A 21180-nucleotide genomic window follows, 5' to 3' on the forward strand; every position below is an offset into this window, starting at 1 on the left:
GTGGGCGGGCCAAAGCGTTCTCAGAGCGCGTCCCGGCCACCCAGACTCTCCTGAGCGAGACCCAGCCTGAGCTTAGCGCCCAGGAATTCACATGTAAGATTAGGATGCGGCTAACCCCTGTCAACAATTCAGAGTGCTGTACACTCTAGCCAGTGTACACAATTTTTATTATCAAGCTGAAAATCATGTTTTCCAGGTTCTACTTGGGTGTTTTCTATTGGACTATCTGATGGGGCTGGGGTGAGGTGGGAGTTGGGTGAAAAGATGGAAGGATTGAGTACAAATTGGTAGTTACAAAATAGTCACAGGGATGTAAAGTACAGCATAGGGTAAAGAGATTTAAAATGGTGGCAGAGTAAGTGGATGCTGCACAGACATGCTCCCAGGAACAAACTGGAATTACAACTAAAATATAGAAAAACTTCCTAAATAATCAACAGAAGACTGGCAGGAGAGAACCCTGATACCCAAGGACAGAAAGTGGAGACCCCATAGAGACTGGTGGGAGGGGCAGAGGCCTGAAAGGGCTGGCCAGGTGCCCACAGACAGCAACTGAAGTTCCAGAAAGATATCTCAGCTGTGGGGGGTTGCCACTGAGCACTCTGGGATCTAATACCCAAGCTGGAACCCCCCAGCAGAGAGCACCACAACTGAGAAGGGTACACACATAACATCTGACTGTGAAAAGCAGCAGAGTTGCTGTCTGCCAGAAAGAGATGGCTGGAAATTCAGGCACCCTCTTAAAGGGCCAATGCACAAAATTCCCTGTGGAGCCACTCACTTTGTGCTCCAGCAGAGGGAGGGCAGAGTGGACTGGAGCTGTATGTGCAGAAGCCAGGATTGGGGACTTGGGGGTAGAGCTCAGAAGGCAGACACCCCCAATTTCCTGGGCTGAGTCATTCCCTCACGCAGCAGAGGACATCTTTCCCACACAGACATTTGCCTCTATGGGGGGAAGACAGTTGACCCACCCTATTGGAAAACACCTTGCCCTGAGGCCACTAAGAGAGTAAAAATAACAATTAGCCTCCAGGCAGAAGCAACTGCCCCACCCTGTTGAAAAAAAAACTCTCACCACACCTGAGGATGATTGCCTGGGGCATTCAAGTCCGAATCCTATCAGTCTGTAGGCAGAGGTGGTCTCTGGAGGCTGTGAGTCTTTGCCTGATCTAATTAGTCAGAAACAGCGTTTGACACTGTCTACACTAGAGGCTGAGAGGTGTAAAGGATCTACTTAATACATAGTCACAAACTCAAATAGACAGCCAAAATGAGACAAAGAAACAACCCTCAAATGAAAGAATAAGAGAATTCTCCAAAAGAAGGGATAAATGAAGCAGAGATAAGAAATTTATCTGAAACAGAGTTCAGAGTAATGATGTAAAGATGCTCAACAGTATGAAAAAAAGATATAGTAACTAGGAAAAAAGAATAGTCGGAAATAAAGAATGGCATAACAAATAAAGAACACATTGGAAGGAATACACAGCAGATTAGGGGAAGCTGAGGATCGAATCAGTAAATTTGAAGACAGGGTTGAAAAAATCACCTAATCAGAGAAGCAAAAAGGAAAAAACAATTAAAAAACAGGAGGACAACTTAAGGGAGCTGTGGGACAACGTGAAACATAACAATATTCAAATAGCAGGTGTGCCAGAAGAGGCAGAAAGAAAGAAAGGGATAGAGAACGTGTTTGAAGAAATAATGGCAGAAAACCTCCCTACCCTGGTAAAGGAAAAAGTCACACAAGGAGGCACAGAGAACCCCAAGCAAGAGAAACCAAACAGGCCCATGCCCAGACACATCATAATTAAAATGCCAAAAATTAAAGACCAACAGAGAATCTTAAAGGCAGCAAGAGAAAAGCAAACTGTTACCTACAAAGGAGTTCCCATAAGGCTGACACCTGATATCTTATCAGAAACTCTACAGACCAGAAGGGAATGGCATGAAGTACTACTCAAGGTAATGGAAAGCAAGGATCTGAAAACAGATTACTATATCAAGCAAGGCTATCATTCAAAATAGATGGTCAAATAAAGAGCTTCCCAGACAAAAAAAAAAAAAAAAAGCTAAAGGAGTACATCACCATCAAGCTAGCATTACAAGAAATGCTAAAGGGACTGCTGTAATGAGAAGAAGAAACAGAGAGAGAAACCTAGGCATACAGAATTAAAATGGCAATAAATAAATACCTATCAAGAATAACCCTAGAGGAGAAACCAAGATGGCGGCATAGGTAAACACCGGAGTTTGCTGCCTCGCACAACCACTTCAAAAATACAACTAAAAGACGGAACGGACGTCACCCAGAACCACAGGAAGGCTGGCTGAGGGGAAATTCTTCAACTAGAAGGAAGGAGAACAGCGTGCCGAGACTCAGAGGAGGCGCAGTACGGAAAATACAAAGGTGCGGAGGTGCGCGGGGAGCGGGCTGGTGGCTGAGGGCGCGGTTGTCGTTTTCAATCGGGAGGGAGTCTCAGACTCTGAGCTCCAGTTCTGGGCGAGTCTCTAGGGACCCAGACTCAAACGGGAGAAGCGGGACTGTCTGGCACCGGTCGGAATGCGAGGGCAGCTTTCTCTCTGAGGTTTGCAGCGGTTGCTGGGGACGGGACTAAGAGCAGCCATAACTGCTCACTCCGCCCGCTCCACCCAAGCCCTGCGCAGAGCCATTTGCCGGATTGCCTCAGGCAAAGGCTAGATTAGCACCTCCCCAGAGGACAGAAGTTTTCCCACTGCAGACACAGCTGATTCTCACAGCCAGTTGGCCTGGAGGTCAAATCCCCCTAGTATTAACTACAACAATCAAGGCTTAACTACAACAAGACTGCGCACAAAGACCACTAGGGGGTGCACCAAGAAAGCATAAAAAATGCGGAGACAAAGAAACAGGACAAAATTGTCAATGGAGGATATTGAGTTCAGAACCACACTTTTAAGGTCCCTCAAGAACTGTCTAGAAGCCGCCGATAAACTTATTGAGATCCTCAAGAAATCTAATGAGACCCTCGATGTTGTGATAAAGAACCAACTAGAACTTAAGCATACACGGACTGAAATAAAGAATATTATACAGACACCCAACAGCAGACCAGAGGATCGCAAGAATCAAGTCAAAGATTTGAAATGCGAAGAAGCAAAAAACACCCAACCGGAAAAGCAAAATGAAAAAGGAATCCAAAAATACGAAGATAGTGTAAGGAGCCTCTGGGACAGCTTCAAGCGTACCAACATCAGAATTATAGGGGTGCCAGAAGATGAGAGTGAGCAAGATATTGAAAACCTATTTGAAGAAATAATGACAGAAAACTTCCCCTTCCTGGTGAAAGAAATGGACTTACAAGTCCAGGAAGCACAGAGAACCCCAAACAAAAGGAATCCAAAGAGGACCACACCAAGACACATCATAATTAAAATGCCAAGAGCGAAAGACAAAGAGAGAATCTTAAAAGCAGCAAGAGAAACACAGTTAGTTACCTACAACGGAGTACCCATATGACTGTCAGCTGATTTCTCAACAGAAACTTTGCAGGCCAGAAGGGAGTGGCAAGAAATATTCAAAGTGATGAATAGCAAGAACCTACAATCAAGATTACTTTACCCAGCAAAGCTATCATTCAGAATTGAAGGTCAGATAAAGAGCTTCACAGATAACAAAAAGCTAAAGGAGTTCATCACCACCAAACCAGTATTATATGAAATGCTGAAAGGTATCCTTTAAGAAGAGGAAGAAGAAGAAAAAGGTAAAGATACAAATTATGAACAACAAATATGCATCTATCAACAAGTGAATCTAAGAATCAAGTGAATAAATAATCTGATGAACAGAATGAACTGTTGATTATAATAGAATCAGGGACATAGAAAGGGAATGGACTGATTATTCTGGGGGGGGGGGGAAGGGTGTGGGAGATGCGGGAAGTGACTGGACAAAAATCGTGCACCTATGGATGAGGACAGTGGGTGGGGAGTGAGGGCGGAGGATGGGGTGGGAACTGGAAGGAAGGGAGTTATGGGGGGGGAAAAAGAGGAACAAATGTAATAATCTGAACAATAAAGATTTAATAAAATAAAAAACAAAAAAACAAAACAAAAGAATAACCCTAAATGTAAATGGATTGTGTAAATATTCCAATCAAAAGGCATAGGGTTGCTGAATGGATACAAAAACATGACCCAACTATATGCTGTCTACAAGAGACCCACACAGAAAGAAGAAAAGACACACATACAGGATGAGAGTGAAGGGATAGAACATTTTTTTCCATGCAAATGGAAAAGAAAAAAAAAAGCTGGAGTAGCAATACTCATATCTGACAAAATAGACTTTAAAATGAAGGCCATTACAAGAGACAACAAAGGTCACTACATAATACTAAAGGGATTGATCCAACAAGAGGATATAACCCTGGTAAACATATATGCACCCAACATAGGAGCACCTAAATATATAAAGTACAGCATAGGGAATATAGTCAATCATATTGTAATAACCATGTATGTGCCAGGTAGGTACTTGAAATATCAGGGGATCACTTTGTAAAGTATGTGATTGTCTAACCACACTAAGCTGTACACAAGTAACTAATGCAACATAATATTGAATGTAAACTATAATTAAAAATAAAATTTAAGAAAACACATCAGAGGATGTGTTAAAAGTATCTTCTCTGGGTTATAAATGACTGACAAAGGTAGTCACCCAAAGTTGCTGGAAAAGTCCACTGAAGGGTAAATGTTTTTCTCACTTTGAATCACAAATAGTCTTTATGACTTAATTTACAGGATTAACTTTTTATTTATTTATTTTTTTTTTATTTTTAATATATTTTATTGAGTTTTTTACAGAGAGGAAGGGAGAGGGACAGAGAGTTAGAAACATCGATGAGAGAGAAACATTGATCAGCCGCCTCCCGCACACCTCCTACTGGGGATGTGCCCACAACCAAGGTACATGCCCCTGACCGGAATCGAACCTGGGACCCTTCAGTCGGCAGGCTGACGCTCTATCCACTGAGCCAAACCGGTTAGGGCGGATTAACTTTTTAAATTTAACTCTGAGGTTAATTAAAGAGTACTCTATGATCGGCACATCCCTATGGAGAGGATCACCAGCTTTGAGTTGGTGCATTATTTGAGTTGGTGTCATTTGTTGAGCTTACTGAATGTACTATGATGTTACTAGGCATTAGGAATACAACAAGCATAGTCTGCCTTCCAGGGACTCAGTCTATAAAAGACAGACACACAACAATTCTAATAATTAGATATATTTTAAAAAATATTAAAAAAAATAGCCTGGCTGATATGGCTCAGTGGTTGAACATGGACCGATGAACCAGGGGGTCACAGTTCAATTCTCGGTCAGGACATGTGCACCCAAGCTTGATCCCCAGGGTGGAGTGAGCAGGAGGCAGCCGATCAATGATTCTCTCTCATCATTGATGTTTCTACCTCTCCCTCTCCTTTCCTCTCTGAAATCAATAAAAAATATTTAAAAAAATAAGTTAAAAAAATATAACCAAATAACATTAGTTGAAGGGGGAAAGCTCATTATTTCAGAAGAATTCCAGCTAATATGTATAGAAGAGAGAATCACAATATTTCCTGAAAATGATTCAGGCAACAAAACTATTAGGTGAAAGATGGATGAGGAACTGGATGCCAAATATCTCTCCACAGATTCAGAGGAAACACACCACCACTGTGGAAACCCACTGATCAATGTAAACATTATTAAAAGTAGAACAATAACCAGACTCAATGGCTTTTGTGGGCAAAAATGTTGAACCTTAATCTACTCAGGCCTTTAGACCTAATTTCCAGTCTACAAGAAACATGGAGAAAGAGAAAAGGAAGTAATTGGACAAGTCCAGAATGTGCAGCATTTTATAGGACAACTAACCTTGTTTCTTCAACAAGTCAACAACAGAAGAGGAAACAAAAGAAGGTTCTAAATTTATAAAAACTTGGCAAAATATTTTAAATCTTGAAATAATTTTTTTTTTTTAGAGAAAGAGAGAGAAAGGGAGAAAAAGAGCAAAACGTCTATTTGTTGTTCCACTTATTTATGCATTCATTGGCTGATTCTTGTATGTGCCCTAACCTGGGATTGAACCTGCAACCTTGATATATCAGGACAATGCTCTAACCAACTGAGCTACCTGGCCAGAGCTAAAAAATTTAAGTATATGTATTCATTGAAAAAATTTTCAATTAACCCAAAATATATAAGATAGAAATAAAGTTCCTACTCCTTAAAGGTAACCAGTTTGTAATATGCCATGACAGATTTTTATGTAATACATACATAGGCACCCATTTATATCACTTTTAAAGTGAGTTTTATTGCACTCTGTTCTGTGTGTGTCCATATTTCTGTAAGATGAATTTCTAAAAGTTGAATTCCTTTTAGTGAAATTTATATTTCAAGGAGGGTATGACTTAAATTTTGATAAACATCTATATTGCAAAATTTTGTTTTACTAGAATGTTTCCAGTAAATATGTAAGGAAGTCTTTGTTTACTCACATATTTTGTGTTATTGGGTATTACCAATCATTTAAATCCCTTAATCTAATAAACCATGAAAAGACTGTTTATCTCCTGTGATTATGTCATGCAGACAAGCAGGCAAAGATATGTGATATGTCAAATCACTGTAGATTTAGGTGATTTATATAGGCAAGAAGAATGCCTAGCTGGTTTAACTCAGTGGATAGAGCGTCGGCCTGTGGACCAAAAGGTCCCAGGTTTAATTCCAGTCAAAGGTACGAACCTTGGTTGCAACCTCTTCCCTGGCCCGGGCCCTGGCCGTGCAGAAGGCAACCAATCGATGTGTTTCTCTCACATCGATGTTTCTCTCTGTCTTTCCCTCTTTCTTCCACTCTCCCTAAGAATCAATGGAAAAATATCCTCAGGTGAGGATTAACAAAAAAAATTAATAAGTAAATAGCAAGAGGAAGATTAGTCAAAGACATCACCTCTCCTTGTCCCACACTTCCAAAGGAGCTAGATAATTGCGACATGTGTTGTGGTACACATCATTGTTGAGGAGCCGATTCTAGATGCAGCTAGAAGGGTGGGGTTGGAGGGTAGTCTGCAGCTGTATCCTGAGCTTCATACCTCATCAGAAATAGGAGGTGATGAGAAACTATCTCATGACAGTCTCCCATGGAGACATAGAGGCAGGTGGGAGCTCCTTACAAGCCTCTCATCCTTCTGGTTACCAACCTGATCATAAGGCATTCTACCAAGATTCAATAAGCTGCAGTTCAAGCCCAGGGAATTAGGATGGGTCATACAGCAGGATGTTGGAAGTTACTCAAGATAAAGGCAGGACTAGCAGTAGAAAGGGAAGTCCTGAACCATGTGAACAAGGGGAGGTATTGGGCAGTTGGTGAATGGCAGCAATGAGGACAGGTAGGAAGTAGCCAAAAGACTGTATACCAGAGAAACCAAGGTTTTAGGAAAAGGTAGAGAGGAAATGGCCTAGGCGGGGTAGTGAACCTTATACCTTTCTCTCTCTCTCTCTCTCTCTCTCTCTCACACACACACACACACACACACACACACACACACACACACACACACAACTGAAACTAGCATAGACCTAAATGTAAAGTGCAAAACTATAAAACTTCTAGAACATAGATGAAAATCTAGATGACCTTGGGTTTAGTGTTGAGATTTGAGATGCAACAACAAAAGCAAGAGCCATGAAAGCATTGCTTGGGATACCCAGTTTCTCTAAGTAAAATAAATGTATCAGGGGATCTGCAGACCAGGACCCACACCAAGGAGAATGCATACTGGGAGATACCTAGGACCCTGGAAATGGAATTGTGGACATTGGCCAAAGACTTTGTTTCATCCCAGCTTGCTTAGTCCAGCTGGACCAGTCTGTACCAGACTCCTGAAGGGGAGAAAGCAATGAGCTTCCAGGACCATCCAGATGTGTATTTTACCACCTTAAAATATTTGAACACAAAAAATCTTAACACTGTAATTTTTATTTTACTATAGCTTGTTCATTAAAACAATTCTGCTTCCATTTATTTTTAAGGGACATTGCTACATTTGATAAAATCATAATTAAATTTCATTATAGGTATCTATTAATATTATTTTATTGATAGAAGCATGAAAAAAAGTTTAAAATACAGCTTCATCTGATTAAGCCTTGACCATAATTAAGAAACCTGAAGAGGAAAGGTGGTATTCATGGGTTGGATTCCCAATAGTTGTTTAGTGGCACAGTCCCAGTCTTTACCCAATTCAAGCCGTTGGCAGATAGATGGATACTGTCCTTCAGTTCTTCTAACCCATTCACTTGCTTTCTTTATTTTCTCAAAAGCCCAGGGAATATTCCTAGATTTAAAAAACAATGTTTCCATCAATTTCAGAATATAATTAGATATGAAATGTAATGTGGTATCAAATCTAGCACATTAGCTCAGACAAAATAATTCTGTCAAAAATTAAGATATTTAAGAAAAACAGTTCTCTTTAATACTTGATTAAAGTTCTTCTACCAGCCTGACATGCTTTAACTTATTAAGTATATTTTTAAGTATATTATGCCCATCACTTCCCAGCTTCCACTGTGCACCACAGACTTCCTCACTGCCTCCAGAATAACTCAAGCATCTTCTAGCCTTTATACATCTGTTTATTGTCATTCTTTTCCATTCTTCTCCATTTAAATCCTATCCATTCTTCACATACAAACACAATTCTATTTTACAAACTAGGCTTCCAATTCTCTCTCCTTTCACTGAACCAGGAATTCTCAACTTGGCTAGTTATTTTTGCAAAATGACTGAGAGTCACACATGAAACTGAAACTGAAACTGGCATATATTTAATCCTATCACATAAACTAACTAGTAATATGTGCATATCAAAAGCTTCAAGTTTGTGACCATTAAATGCTATTGAATATTTAAGACTGTCAAATATTCAGGTCTATTTAAACCCAGAAAAATTCTGAATTTTTAAATTAATATTAGCTGCTTCCTCTTTTGTCATCTTCTCAAACTTATTAGTAAACAAGTGGTAATATATATTAAAGTTTTAAAGAAAATTCTGTGGGGGGGAAACTAAAAATTTGAAAGATTCTCTTCATCTTCCTGATTTTTTTCCCCTATAAACTGGGAACGGGCCATCAGAATAGTGTGGTGGTTAAGACCTGGGTTCAAATCCTAATTCTGTAATTATACAGTGGTGCCTGTGTGATATTGGGCACCTTTCATTCCACACTGGCAGTCTCAGTTTCCTCAGTTATGATAATGATATGAGATTCTGTGGGTGTGTTGTGGGGATTAACAAAATGCATGTTTAACAGTCCCTGGCACAGAGTAGGTAGTCAATAAATATTTGCTGAATATCCTGATGCCATGAACATACCAAATAGCAACAGGCCTGAAGTGGTTAAAAGATCTGTTTCTCAATAAGTATTAGTCTACTTATAGTTACTAACTATAGAAAGCAACAAAACTGACTTTAAATGTTCTCACTAATTCAACTGGCCTTCCTTTAATCCAGATCGCCTTGAGACTTCTGACTGACCCTCCTGATAAGTGTGAAAATTTTGTTCATACACCTCCATGCAATGCTACTACATTAACATTATGTACATCATGAAGTAGGAAAAAGAGAAATAAAAGTTTTAAATAGGCAATAAATAGGAAATAAAAATTATTTATGTTTTATTTATTACAGTTCCAACAAACCATTTTGCTCTCACAGTAACAGTAATATAGTAAGAGCCATATTTTACTTTTTAAAACTCTTGCTTTAATACTTTGTGATATGCACTTCAAAAGTAGGTTCAAAGTTGTTAATACTTGATCTAGAGGCTGTCATAGCTGTAGAAGATCAAAACAGAAGTGTCTCTTTGTAAGAGGGTAAAAATAGGTCTGTTCATTTATTTTAATTTCATCTGTAAATATGTACCTCTAAAGGACAAGAACTTTTTCTTAAACATGACTCTTAAAATAGTTATAAATTATTCTTAAATATCACAAAATATCCAGGTAATGTTTAAGTTTCCCTAATTGTGTCTTTTTAATACAATGGATTTTGTTCAAATCAGGATCCAAACAAGGTCTACACATTGCCTTTGATTCATATGACATTTAATTTATAGGTTCTAATTCTCTCCTCTTTTTTGTCTTGCCATTTATTTCCCGACATCCCAGACACTGCTGAGCACATTCCCATGTATAATTTAACATGTTTAAGCTCTATTCTCTGATATTTAATCTTTATTATGTAAAATATTTACAGTTTCTAAGTCAAAACAATAAAACAACGTATATTAGGAGAAACTTAGCTTTCATCCTTATGTCCTTCCTCCTCCTAGATAATATTTTTATTAGTTTCATTAGTTTTCCCTTTATCTTGCCTTTAAAAAAGACATACGCAAATTACATACGTGTGTGTGTGTGTGTGTATGTATATGCACACGCGCGTGCACAAGGGTAGCCATTTGCATGGGGTATGATGGAGTTCTGATGGGTAAGGGATATTCATATGTGCGCTGAGGCCTCTTGTGATAACAGGGGTCAGCCGAGGGCTAGCAGCCAGGGACCGAAAACTGGATCTCTTCACACTGCAACATTTTGGCATAAAACTTCAAGTCATCCCATCATTCTAAATTTGAATCTGGTCTTCTAGATGGTTTTGAAGTTAGATTTGTCAAGGTAAAACTTTAGAACATATTTTATTTAACAATTTCCTAGTTTAATTTATAACTTTTAAAGACTTAGACTTACAGCATATGGGTTTGCATTTGTATTTTTGACCTAAGCCTGGTTCCAATAATCATATTATGGATTTTCCAAAAACATATAGAATCCATATACTATAGTGAAAAGAGTTCTAAGCCAGGTGCCAACGATAAGGACTCCAGTGTAAGCTATACTTAAACTCTCTGCGTTTTCCTGTGCAACCAAAGAGACAAATATACTGTGTCGGCCCTGCCAACAGAAGAGTGCAGGCGAGACATAACCTATGAACAAATTCTCTTTGTACTTACTACAATTCTGTGTGGCTTCATATTAGGTTTAGTTAAGAAATGGTTGAAAATATAAGTCATTTGCTTAGTGATACAGTTAAATGGAAAATACGAGTATAGTTAAATGTTAAATAATATTTAAAAATATATAGTTAAGTGGAAAAAAACCTGTAAATTGAGGCGTCATCCAATTTCATCAGGGATTTGAAGACTATTCCAGCTTGTTCCAACCTGGTACGAAGAAACTGCAATACCAGAAATGTGGCAATCAGGTCCAGAAGTCGTTCTCTTCCTTTTATACCTAAAAGTGGAAAACTCTGTTATGTTTACTGGAAACTACACCTCAAACTATGCCCATTTATAAAAGTTCTATGAAAGAATTATAATATTATAAAACCATACCATAATAGCAAATCATAAAATTCACTGTTACTTTTCAAGGTCCTTAATTTGTCTGCTATTTAAATAAAAAATGAGGATGATTTGGAACATGTGCCTGTCATATTATCCTGAAGGTTGTCAGGAAACTGAATAAGATTCAGTCCTCCCCTCTCTTGCCATCTATACATTTAAAAGCCTAAGCAACCGAGCGTTTGACCGGTAGCTATGATGTACAGTGACCACCAGGAGGGCAGATGCTCTGACCAGTAGCGATGATGTGCACTGACTACCAGGGGGTAGACACTCAATGCAGGAGCTGCTGAGCTGCAAGTAACTTGGCAGCTGTGGTTCTTGGATGATGCACCCGGAACCAGAGAGGACGGAGCCCGATTCCAGGGTGTGTCATCTGAGAACTGCCCTCTCACAATTCAGGACCCCTTGGGGGATGTTGGAGAGCCGGTTTTGGCCTGATCCCCACAGGCCAGGCCGAGGGATCCCACCAGTGCACAAATTCGTGCACCGGGCCTCTAGTCTTTAATACCAGAGAAGCATGAACTGAGCGGAGAAAAATTCAGTTTCTAGACTTCAGCTACAAAAAGCTCAAGAGAAAACCTAAATACACAACAAATAAACAATCAATATGGCAGACCAGTGTATCAAATTATTTCAAGTTCTGACTCTATACTTTGATCTTTCTAAATAAGGTCAGATATACACCTCCAGCCAAACCAAGTACTTCTTTCTTGTGTCCTGCTTGCCTCTTTCTATAAAACCTTGCACCCTTCCTTTTTTTTTTTTTTTTTTTTGCTGAAGAGCCAGTTTTATTTCACACTTGGCAGGGGTGTGGTAGCATCAATACTTACAGTGCATAAGATCACAGAAAACATGTAAAATAAAATCAATCCCAAGCAAGGCCAAGCCCACACCTTCCCAGGGTCCCTCATGGACATAATACATATATTACTGGAGGTAAAAACAACAACACATCAGTATAAACAAAATACTCTCAGACCAAATACAGAGCAGGTACTTAATACTGTCCAACATAACATTTAAAAGTTATTTATTGAGTTTAGATTATTTCAGTAGTAAATAAGCATTAAAAGTAAACAAACCATTAAACATAACACTGATATTTACACCATCAAGTAATGTGAACATTCCCCAAGTTTCCTAACCCTTGGGAATAACAATAATTTTATTTGCATTACTTGTGCACATTTGTCAACTAGAATAAATAAATGAAAGGAGCTCCGTGATATCATAGGCTATGGGTCATGCTGATTATGTGAAGATATGTTGTCAAGTCCTCCCTATAATGCTGGTTAGCACAATTCAATGGATCTCCATCCCCTAAACCCTACAAACACTTTCAACTCACCCTAAAGACCCAAAAGCCCACAGAATTTTTGACATGAACCTTTCCCCTTACTTTGTAGGTCTCTCGAGTTGAGAGGGGAGACTGCTCTCTTCATGAAGTATGAATTAAACATTTTTAATTTTTTATTTATTGATCGATTTTAGAGGAAGAGGGAAAGGAAGAGAGAGAGAGAAAGGGAAGGAGGGAGAGACATGTAGGAAGCCACCCATTGTCTTTACTATCAGAGAAGTGTAAACAAGGAGCCCGGAACCCTGGTGAACCTTGAGCCCTGGCAAGGGCCAGAGCTATGCACCAATTGTTTAGCTGAGACAATGGTGGCTCAAGCAATTTCCTGACCAAATATTCTCAGAGTAAATCTTTACTAATATTTACTGACCTTTAAGATAGTCTGTCTGTTACCGGAATTTTCTGCCTAAGGGCTATATGTGTATCCAAAATTGAATAAAAGGTTGGCAAGGCCTTGGCACCAGTGGAAATCCTTCCCCTTGTGTTGGGCTTCCCACCTGACCCCCAATATTTCCAAATTATTATTTCTTGTCTCGTCTCTGTCATTTGCACGCAGCCCTTCTCCAGATCCTGAACCCTGAACCACGCAGGACGCGGCTCGCACATGACAGAGGAACATTGATTTGTTGTTCCACTTAGTTATGCATTCATTGGTTGATTCTTATATATGCCCTGACCAGGGATCAAACCTGAAAAAATAATGTATTGGATGATGCTCTAACCAACTGAGCTACCCAGCCAGGGCACTGAAATAAAAAATTATTATATCAACTTAATTGTTCTCTTTGATTATTTTAATAGTACCTACAGATAACCAGCGTTATCCAAATCAAGATATATTATGAAATACCAAAATTGAAAATGGAAGTTAACATATACTGGACCCAGAAATCAAACCTTTTATATTTTTTTAAATGCAAGTAATGTATTTGAAATGACTTTATATAATGGGTTAGATTTTAAATGATGTTATTTTTCCAATCTTATATTTTATAAAACCAAAATTTTCACAGCTACCTTGAGGGGGTTCAGAACAAAGCCACCCCAGAATGCGCCACTTGGGCATGTGGATAATTTTGAGCTGAAGGTAAGCAAGACCCAACAGACTCAGGAAAAGCTTTATATGTCCCCCTAACTGCCTACAAGAAATTGGAAAGGGGCCTGTACCAGGAAGAGAGTTACTACCAGAGCTAACTATTTCATCTGAGAGACTTATCTGCATGTCTGGGCAAACATCTGTTTATCAGACATTGCCTCTTCTCACCTACAGATGAATTGCCTCTTCCACTTTGAAGACCCAGACCACTATTCCTTTCCTTAGTTCAGTTGCTTGGCTGCCTTTTATCTGATATCTTTGCTGGGTTTTCATTCCTATAGGTGCATATGTATGTACATAATTAAATTATTTTTCTTTTTTTTTTCTTTTGTTAATCTTTTATTATGGGGGTCTTAGCTAAGAACTGAGAATGGTAGAGGGCAAGTTATATTTCTTCCTCCACAATCTTCATCAATAGAATATAGTAAGTCATCTGATAATTTCCCTGGTAAATTATCTTTATTTCCATCTAAGATATTTGATATGTAGTAGCATTGTTTGCATCATTATAACACAGCCACTGAATGTTTTTTTAAAATATATTTTTATTGATTTCAGAGAGGAAAGGAGAGGGAGAGATAGATAGAAACATCAATGATGAGAAAGAATCATTGATGGGCTGCCTCCTCATGCCCCCCACTGGGAATCCAGCCTGCATGTGCCCTTGACCAGAATCGAACCTGGGACCCTTCAGTCCGCAGGCCAATGCTCTATCCACTGAGCCAAACTGGCTACGGCCTGAATGTTTTTTTATTACAAAATATTTTAATTATAAAGAAAAGTAAAGAGAACAATACTATTATAAATTTCCCTATCACTGCATAACAGATCAACTTTAAAAAGAAAATCCTCACCCAAGGATATGTTTTTATTTATTTTTAGAGAGAAATGGAGAGGGAGAAAAAAAGATCAATGTGAGAGAGAAACATCAATTGGTTGCCTCCCATATGCGGCCTGACCCAGGGATGGACCCTGCAACTTAGGGATGTGCCCCGACTGGGAATCAAACCCATGACCTCTCGGTATATGGGACAGTGCTCCTACCAATGATCCACACCAGCCAGGACAGCAGGTCAACTTTTAATAGTTTCCCACATTTGCTTCAAATTTCTCTCTTTTCTTTTAAGAAACAAGGTATTATCTTTGTCCTTGAACCCATGCCCCAGCTCCTCAAAGGTAAACACTATTCTGACTTGGGATTGGACATTGCTTTTCAAAGTTATCTTCAATAGGCTCCTTAAACAGTATTCAGTGCCTGCAACTTTCAATTCATTTTCCAAGAAGTACTTTCCTTTTTAGGACTTCTTTCAGATAATCTCCCTAAGAATCCAAAATCAACACTAATTAAGGCCATTTCAGGCTGAGTGCTCTCATCAATTGACACCTTGTTATTCAAAATTAAATAACTGAGAGAACACTTTACAATACAAAATATCTGTAAAGACTCATTGTTATTGTCATAATTAGCTAGTTATTAATATTAATAATAGAAAAAGAGCAAAGGGGAGGCCAGACATTACAAGCATGGTCATCTGGGCAGCTTCACCAGGAAGCTGCAACTCCGCACTCCCCGGGGAACCACTGGTCCATTCCCTGCAAATCGCTGGGGGAAGGAAACAAAGGAAAATTGGACGCATGCACAGTGAAGTGGGTGTGACCTAGGAGCTAGCCTGTCAGTCTAATCTGGGGAACAAAGATAATGGACTGAAGCACAAAATCCTGAAGGCTTAATTGGTTAAGCTCCTAGTTATAACTCCAAGACAAAAAGTCCTCATTCTCCTTATTTCTCTTGCTTCTTTGCACTAGCTTGATCCTTGACCCATGCTAGCCACTGGCCATGTGGACCCTACACACAATGGACTGCAGCTCGGAACACAAACTAAGCCAGCCAGATCCTGGACTGGACTGTGTGCTTTAATATGGAACGAAGACTCTAGACCAGCAGTTCTCAACCTGTGGGTCGCGACCCCTTTGGAGGTTGAATGACCCTTTCACAGGGGTCGCCTAAGACCATCGGAAAACACATATATAATTACATATTGTTTTTGTGATTAATCACTATGCTTTAATTATGTTCAATATGTAACAATGAAAATACATCCTGCATATCAGATATTTACATTACAATTCATAACAGTAGCAAAATTACAGTTATGAAGTAGCAACGAAAATAATTTTATGGTTGGGGGTCACCACAACATGAGGAACTGTATTAAAGGGTCGTGGCATTAGGAAGGTTGAGAACCACTGCTCTAGACAGTGTCTTTGATTTTAGCTCTACTAAAGAAAAAATGGGACTTTTTCCATGGCAAGATGAGGGAGATGGGACCTTGGAGGGGAACTCCATTAATGTTACATCATCAATAAAGCTTTCCATGATACCTCATCCTCCTGTGGGGGTTTCAGGAAATTCTTGTTCCCACAGCACCCCAAGAATCCCACTTCCACAGCAACAGGTGGGGGCACAGAGGGCACCCCACTAATAACAAAATATGTCTCCTTTTCTGGGTGATTGGTTTTAACAAAACCCTGTCTTATCCTATCTAATAATAGAGAAACATGGTAATTAACCGTAACTTCGCTACCCTTCCCATTGGCTAATCAGCAAGATATGCAAATTAACTGCCAACCAAGATGGCGGCCGGCAGCCAGGCAGCTGAAGTGAATAGGAGGCTTGCTTGCTCCAGTGAAGGAGGAAGCCAAGGTTCCCGCCTGCCGCTGCCGGCCTCTGAGCTTGCACTCTAAGAAACTATGTTGCAATTATAGAACCTAAACAAACCTCAGAAACCTGCTTTCAGCCGTCAGAGCTGGAGCCAGGATGGCAACAGTGTTACAATTATAGAACCCAAACAAACCCAGATACCTGCTTTCAGCAGCCGAGGTCTCAGATCTGGAGCTGAGCCTCAAAGCTAAAGCCGGCTCTCAGCTCCAGTGACAGCCATAGAAGGTAAATAAATCCCAGAATAAAAGAAAAAAGAAAAAAAGGAGAGGCTGGGAGCTTCAGTCACCCGCCAGCCTGAAAACGGCCCTCAGCCCCTCACCCAGGCTGGCCAGGCACCCCAGTGGGGACCCCCACCCTGAAGGGGGTGTGACCAGCTGCAAACAGCCATCATCCCCTCATCCAGGCTGGCCAGGTACCCAAGCAGGACCCCCACCCTGATCCGGGACACCCTTCAGGGCAAACCAGCCGGCCCCCACCAGTGCACCAGGTCTCTATCCTATATAGTAACAGGGTAATATGCCTCCCAGTACCAGGATCAGCGGAGCCACGAGGCCTCCCAGCACTGGGATCAGCGGAGCCGCAAGGCCTCCTGGCCCCTGGAGCAGCGTGACAAGGGGCAACGCCCAAACCCCCTGATCGTCCTGCGGCTCTGTGTGTGACAGGGGGCGGGGCCACAACCTTTCTATCCGCCCTGCTCTGTTCGTGACAGGGGAAGGCGCCCCAACCCCCTGATCGGCCCTGCTCTGTGCCTGATGGGGGGAGCTCCCCAACCCCTTGATCGGCCCTGCTCTGTGTGTGACAGGGGGTGGCACCGCAACCTCCCCATCGACCCTGCCTTGAGTGTGACAGGGGGCGGTGCCCCAACCCCCCAATTGGCCCTACCCTGAGCGTGACTGGGGGTGGCATTGCAACCTCCTGATCCGCCCTGCTCTGTGCATGACAGGGGGCGGCACCTCAACTCCCCAGTTGGCCCTGCTCTGAGCCCGACCAGGGGCTGCACCTAGGGATTGGGCCTGCCCTCTGCCACCCAGGAGCGGGCCTAAGCCAGCAGGTCGTTATCTCCTGAGGGGTCCCAGGCTGTGAGAGGGCACAAGTGGGGCTGAGGGACAACCGCCCCCCCCCCCCGAGTGCACAAATTTTTGTGCACCGGGCCTCTAGTAATTAAGAATATGTAATATTGGGGGTAAAGACAAATGCATAATATGTACATAACTGCACATACACCATTAATTTAAATCATTGAGAGAGCCAAAACTACTTACAAAATGATATCATTTTCTTAATACAGGAAATGGGAACTGAATACATTTTTAAAAACAACACAATGAAAGCAATCCATTATCCCCAAAAAAGACAATCAATGGAGACCAAAGAAAAAAATAGAGACAGTTTAACTTATAGGGTCTTTTTTTTTAAGTGTTTTTTTTTATTTCATATAAAATTCTAGACTAATTTTTATTTATTTATTTTAAATCTTCACCTGAGGATATTTTTCTATTGATTTTTAGAGAGAGTGGAAGAGAGAGGGAAAGACAGAAATATCGATGTGAGAGAAACACATCGATTGGTTGCCTCCTGCACGGGCTCTGACCAGGGCCCGGGCAAGGGAAGAGCCTGCAACCAAGGTTCGTACCCTTGACCGGAATTGAACTCGGAACTCTTTGGTCCTCAGGCTGATGCTCTATCCACTGAGCTAGGGCTTAGACTAATTTTTAAAATTGATTTTAGAGAGAGGAAGGAAGAGAGAGAGAGAGAGAGAGAGAGAGAGAGAGAGAGAAACATCGATCTGTACACACCTGACCGGAGATTGAACCTATAACCTTTCAGTGTACGGGATGACACAACAGTCAATTGAGCCACACCAGCCAGGCTTAGATTAATATTTAAATGATATTAATAATAAGCAGCATATAATTCAGGAATATCATACATATGATATTCAAGAATATCATGAATAATACAATTATAAAATATCTAAATAGTATATCAGAGTCATTTAAAAATAAATTCAGAAGGGGAAGGAAAGATAAAAGAGAAGCAAGGAAGAGGATAAAAGAGAAAGAAAGTTGGATGGAGAGGTATAAAAGACAAATCAGAGAAAAAAATCAGACATCTTGAGACTACATATAGAGGAAAAAATTCAGAAAAGCCTACACATACAGGAAAATAACACGGATAATCTAGAGCTATACAGAGCAGCACAGGGAAAACCCACATGAAAGTATATCCATAAAGAAATGTCACCTCTTGGCATCTGTGACACTATACTCTCTAGCTTTCTTCTTATTTCTTTGCCATTCCTTCTCAGTCTGTTGTGATTGCTGTTCTGTCTGACCACTAAATAGTGGTATGCCCAAGGATGGCCTAATGTCCTCTTCTCTGTCCTAGGCTACCCTCTTTCTTTTCTTTTTTACTTTGAGGGTATGTTTATTAAAACTGTGAAACAAGGAAGAAGCAATAGGAGAGACCCAGGTGGGCTGCCCTGGCTGTGCTGTTATAGGAAAAAAATGAGCTGAGGAGGAACTGTTTTAGCTCACTGGGAAGTCAGAGAAAAGGGGGCCTTGGAGACAGGTTCAGGGGTTAGCCCGGGATGAATACATTTTTAAAAACAACACAATGAAAGCAATCCATTATCCCAAAAAAGACAATCAATGGAGACCAAATTAAAAATAGAGACAGAAAAAATAGGCTTGTTTGCAAGTCTGGTGTGGAACCTTAGCATTTAGGAGATGTACATCTGTGGAGGGGTTGGGGTCAGGAGAGTGGGGAGGGAAAGGCTTGGACATGCTCCCAGGAGGGAGAGCATGCACTATCCTCTTTAGGTGGTCTCATACAAGCCCATGATCCATGGCTTCAAATACCATTCTGACCTCTTCCTGAGCTCTAGCCTTATATCACAACTATGTATTTCTTTCCAATATCTAGGCATCTCAAAAATTAAATGTCCCAAACCTAACTCTATTAGTGTTTTTCCAGGCTCAGTTTCCAGTGGATGTTTTGCCCTTCCCACGCTCAACACTCCTTCCTCTTCAACTTCCACATCCAAACAATCACCAAAGCTTGATGTTTCTTTCTCAAATCTCCCCAAGTATACACTTAAATTAAAAAAATTAAAATATTGAGTAGATACAACTGAAAATGATATATTTGTAGGGTATAAATAATATAACAGTGAATTATGAAATCTGTGCCCATTGAACACTAACCTCTCATCCTCTACTCTCCACATCCCATGGCAACCACCATTTTACTTTCTGTCCTATGAATTTAACCCTTCTTGGTACTTCATATAAATGGAATCATACAGTATTTGTCCTTTTGTTACTGGCCTATTCACTTAGCATAATGTTTCCTTCCCTTTTTAAGGCTGAATGATACTCCACTATATGTATATACCACATTTTCTTTATCCTTTCATCAACCAATGGATACATGGGTCACTTCTACTTTTTAAATATTGTGAATAATGCTGCTATGAACATATGTGTACAAATATCTCTTTGAGTCCCTGGCTTCAGTTGTTTTGGGTATAGTCCTAGAAATGGAACTGCCAAATTATATGGTAATTCCATTTTTAATTTTTTGGTGAACCGCCATATTGTTTTCTATAGTGACTGCACCATTTTACATTCCCACACAGGGAACAAGGGTTTCGATTTCTCCACATCCTCAACAACACTTGTTATTTTCTGTTTGTTTTTTATAGTAGCCATTCTAATGGGTGTGAAGTGGTATCCATCTACCCTTTTTAAGAAACAGAACATAATGAGTACCTTGGACGCGTCTGTGAGCTGTGTTTCTGCTCCCTCTTAGAAACAAACACTGTGCTGATGTTTGTGCTTATCACTCAGTTCTATCATAGGTTTGTACATTGCTTATCTGTGTCGCAAATATTTTATCCCAGTTTGTGGCATGTCTTTTTCACATTTTAAACATTATTTATTTGTTTTTAATGAAAAGGCATTGCTGATGTTAATGCAGTCTACTTTATTAATCTTTTCCTTTATGGCTTGTGCTTTGTTTTTGCATTATAAAATTCCTCTCTAATTGATAAATTAAGTGTTTCCAAATGTTAACATCTGAGAAATTTGGGTGAAGGATATATGGGAATTCTTTGTACTATATTTGCAACTTTTTGTCAAGATTAAAATTATTTCAAAATAAAACCTTTTAAAAAATGTTTCCTATGCTAAATTCATAAAGATACTTCCCCAAAGTTTTATGTTTTGCCCTAGCCAGTTTGGCTCAGTGGATAGAACGTTGGCCTGCGGAATGAAGGGTCCCGGGTTCGATTCCAATCAAGGGCATATGCCCAGGTTGTGGGCTTGATCCCCAGTATTGGGTGTGCAGGAGACAGCCGATCAATGAGTCTCTCACCGTTGATGTTTCTTTCTTTTTTTAAAAAAATTTATTATTTAGTTTTAATTATTTTTTTAAAATTTCACTTAGGTTTTTGTGTTTTTTTGTTCTATTTTTTTAAATTTCAAGAAAAACAATTTTAAATATACTAATGTTACATGCAGTAAACTAATATTTTTAGAAAAACCATCTTAAATGTAATAATGTTACATGCA

At 40.0% G+C, this 21180-nt stretch overlaps 1 protein-coding gene across 1 annotated transcript in view; it reads right to left on the bottom strand.

Moving 5' to 3' along the window:
* Nucleotides 1–7993: 7993 nt before the first annotated feature.
* PARP4 (poly(ADP-ribose) polymerase family member 4) overlaps nt 7994–21180 on the bottom strand; it is a 120651-nt gene continuing 107464 nt past the window's right edge. Inside the window, 2 exon segments of the mRNA XM_014452900.2 lie at nt 7994–8370; nt 11189–11321. Of these exon segments, the coding sequence (XP_014308386.1) occupies nt 8193–8370; nt 11189–11321 (311 nt within the window). The 3' untranslated portion in view covers nt 7994–8192.

Source organism: Myotis lucifugus, unplaced genomic scaffold (genome assembly GCF_000147115.1).
Source record: "Myotis lucifugus unplaced genomic scaffold, Myoluc2.0 scaffold_19, whole genome shotgun sequence".
NCBI classification, from domain to species: Eukaryota; Metazoa; Chordata; class Mammalia; order Chiroptera; family Vespertilionidae; genus Myotis; species Myotis lucifugus.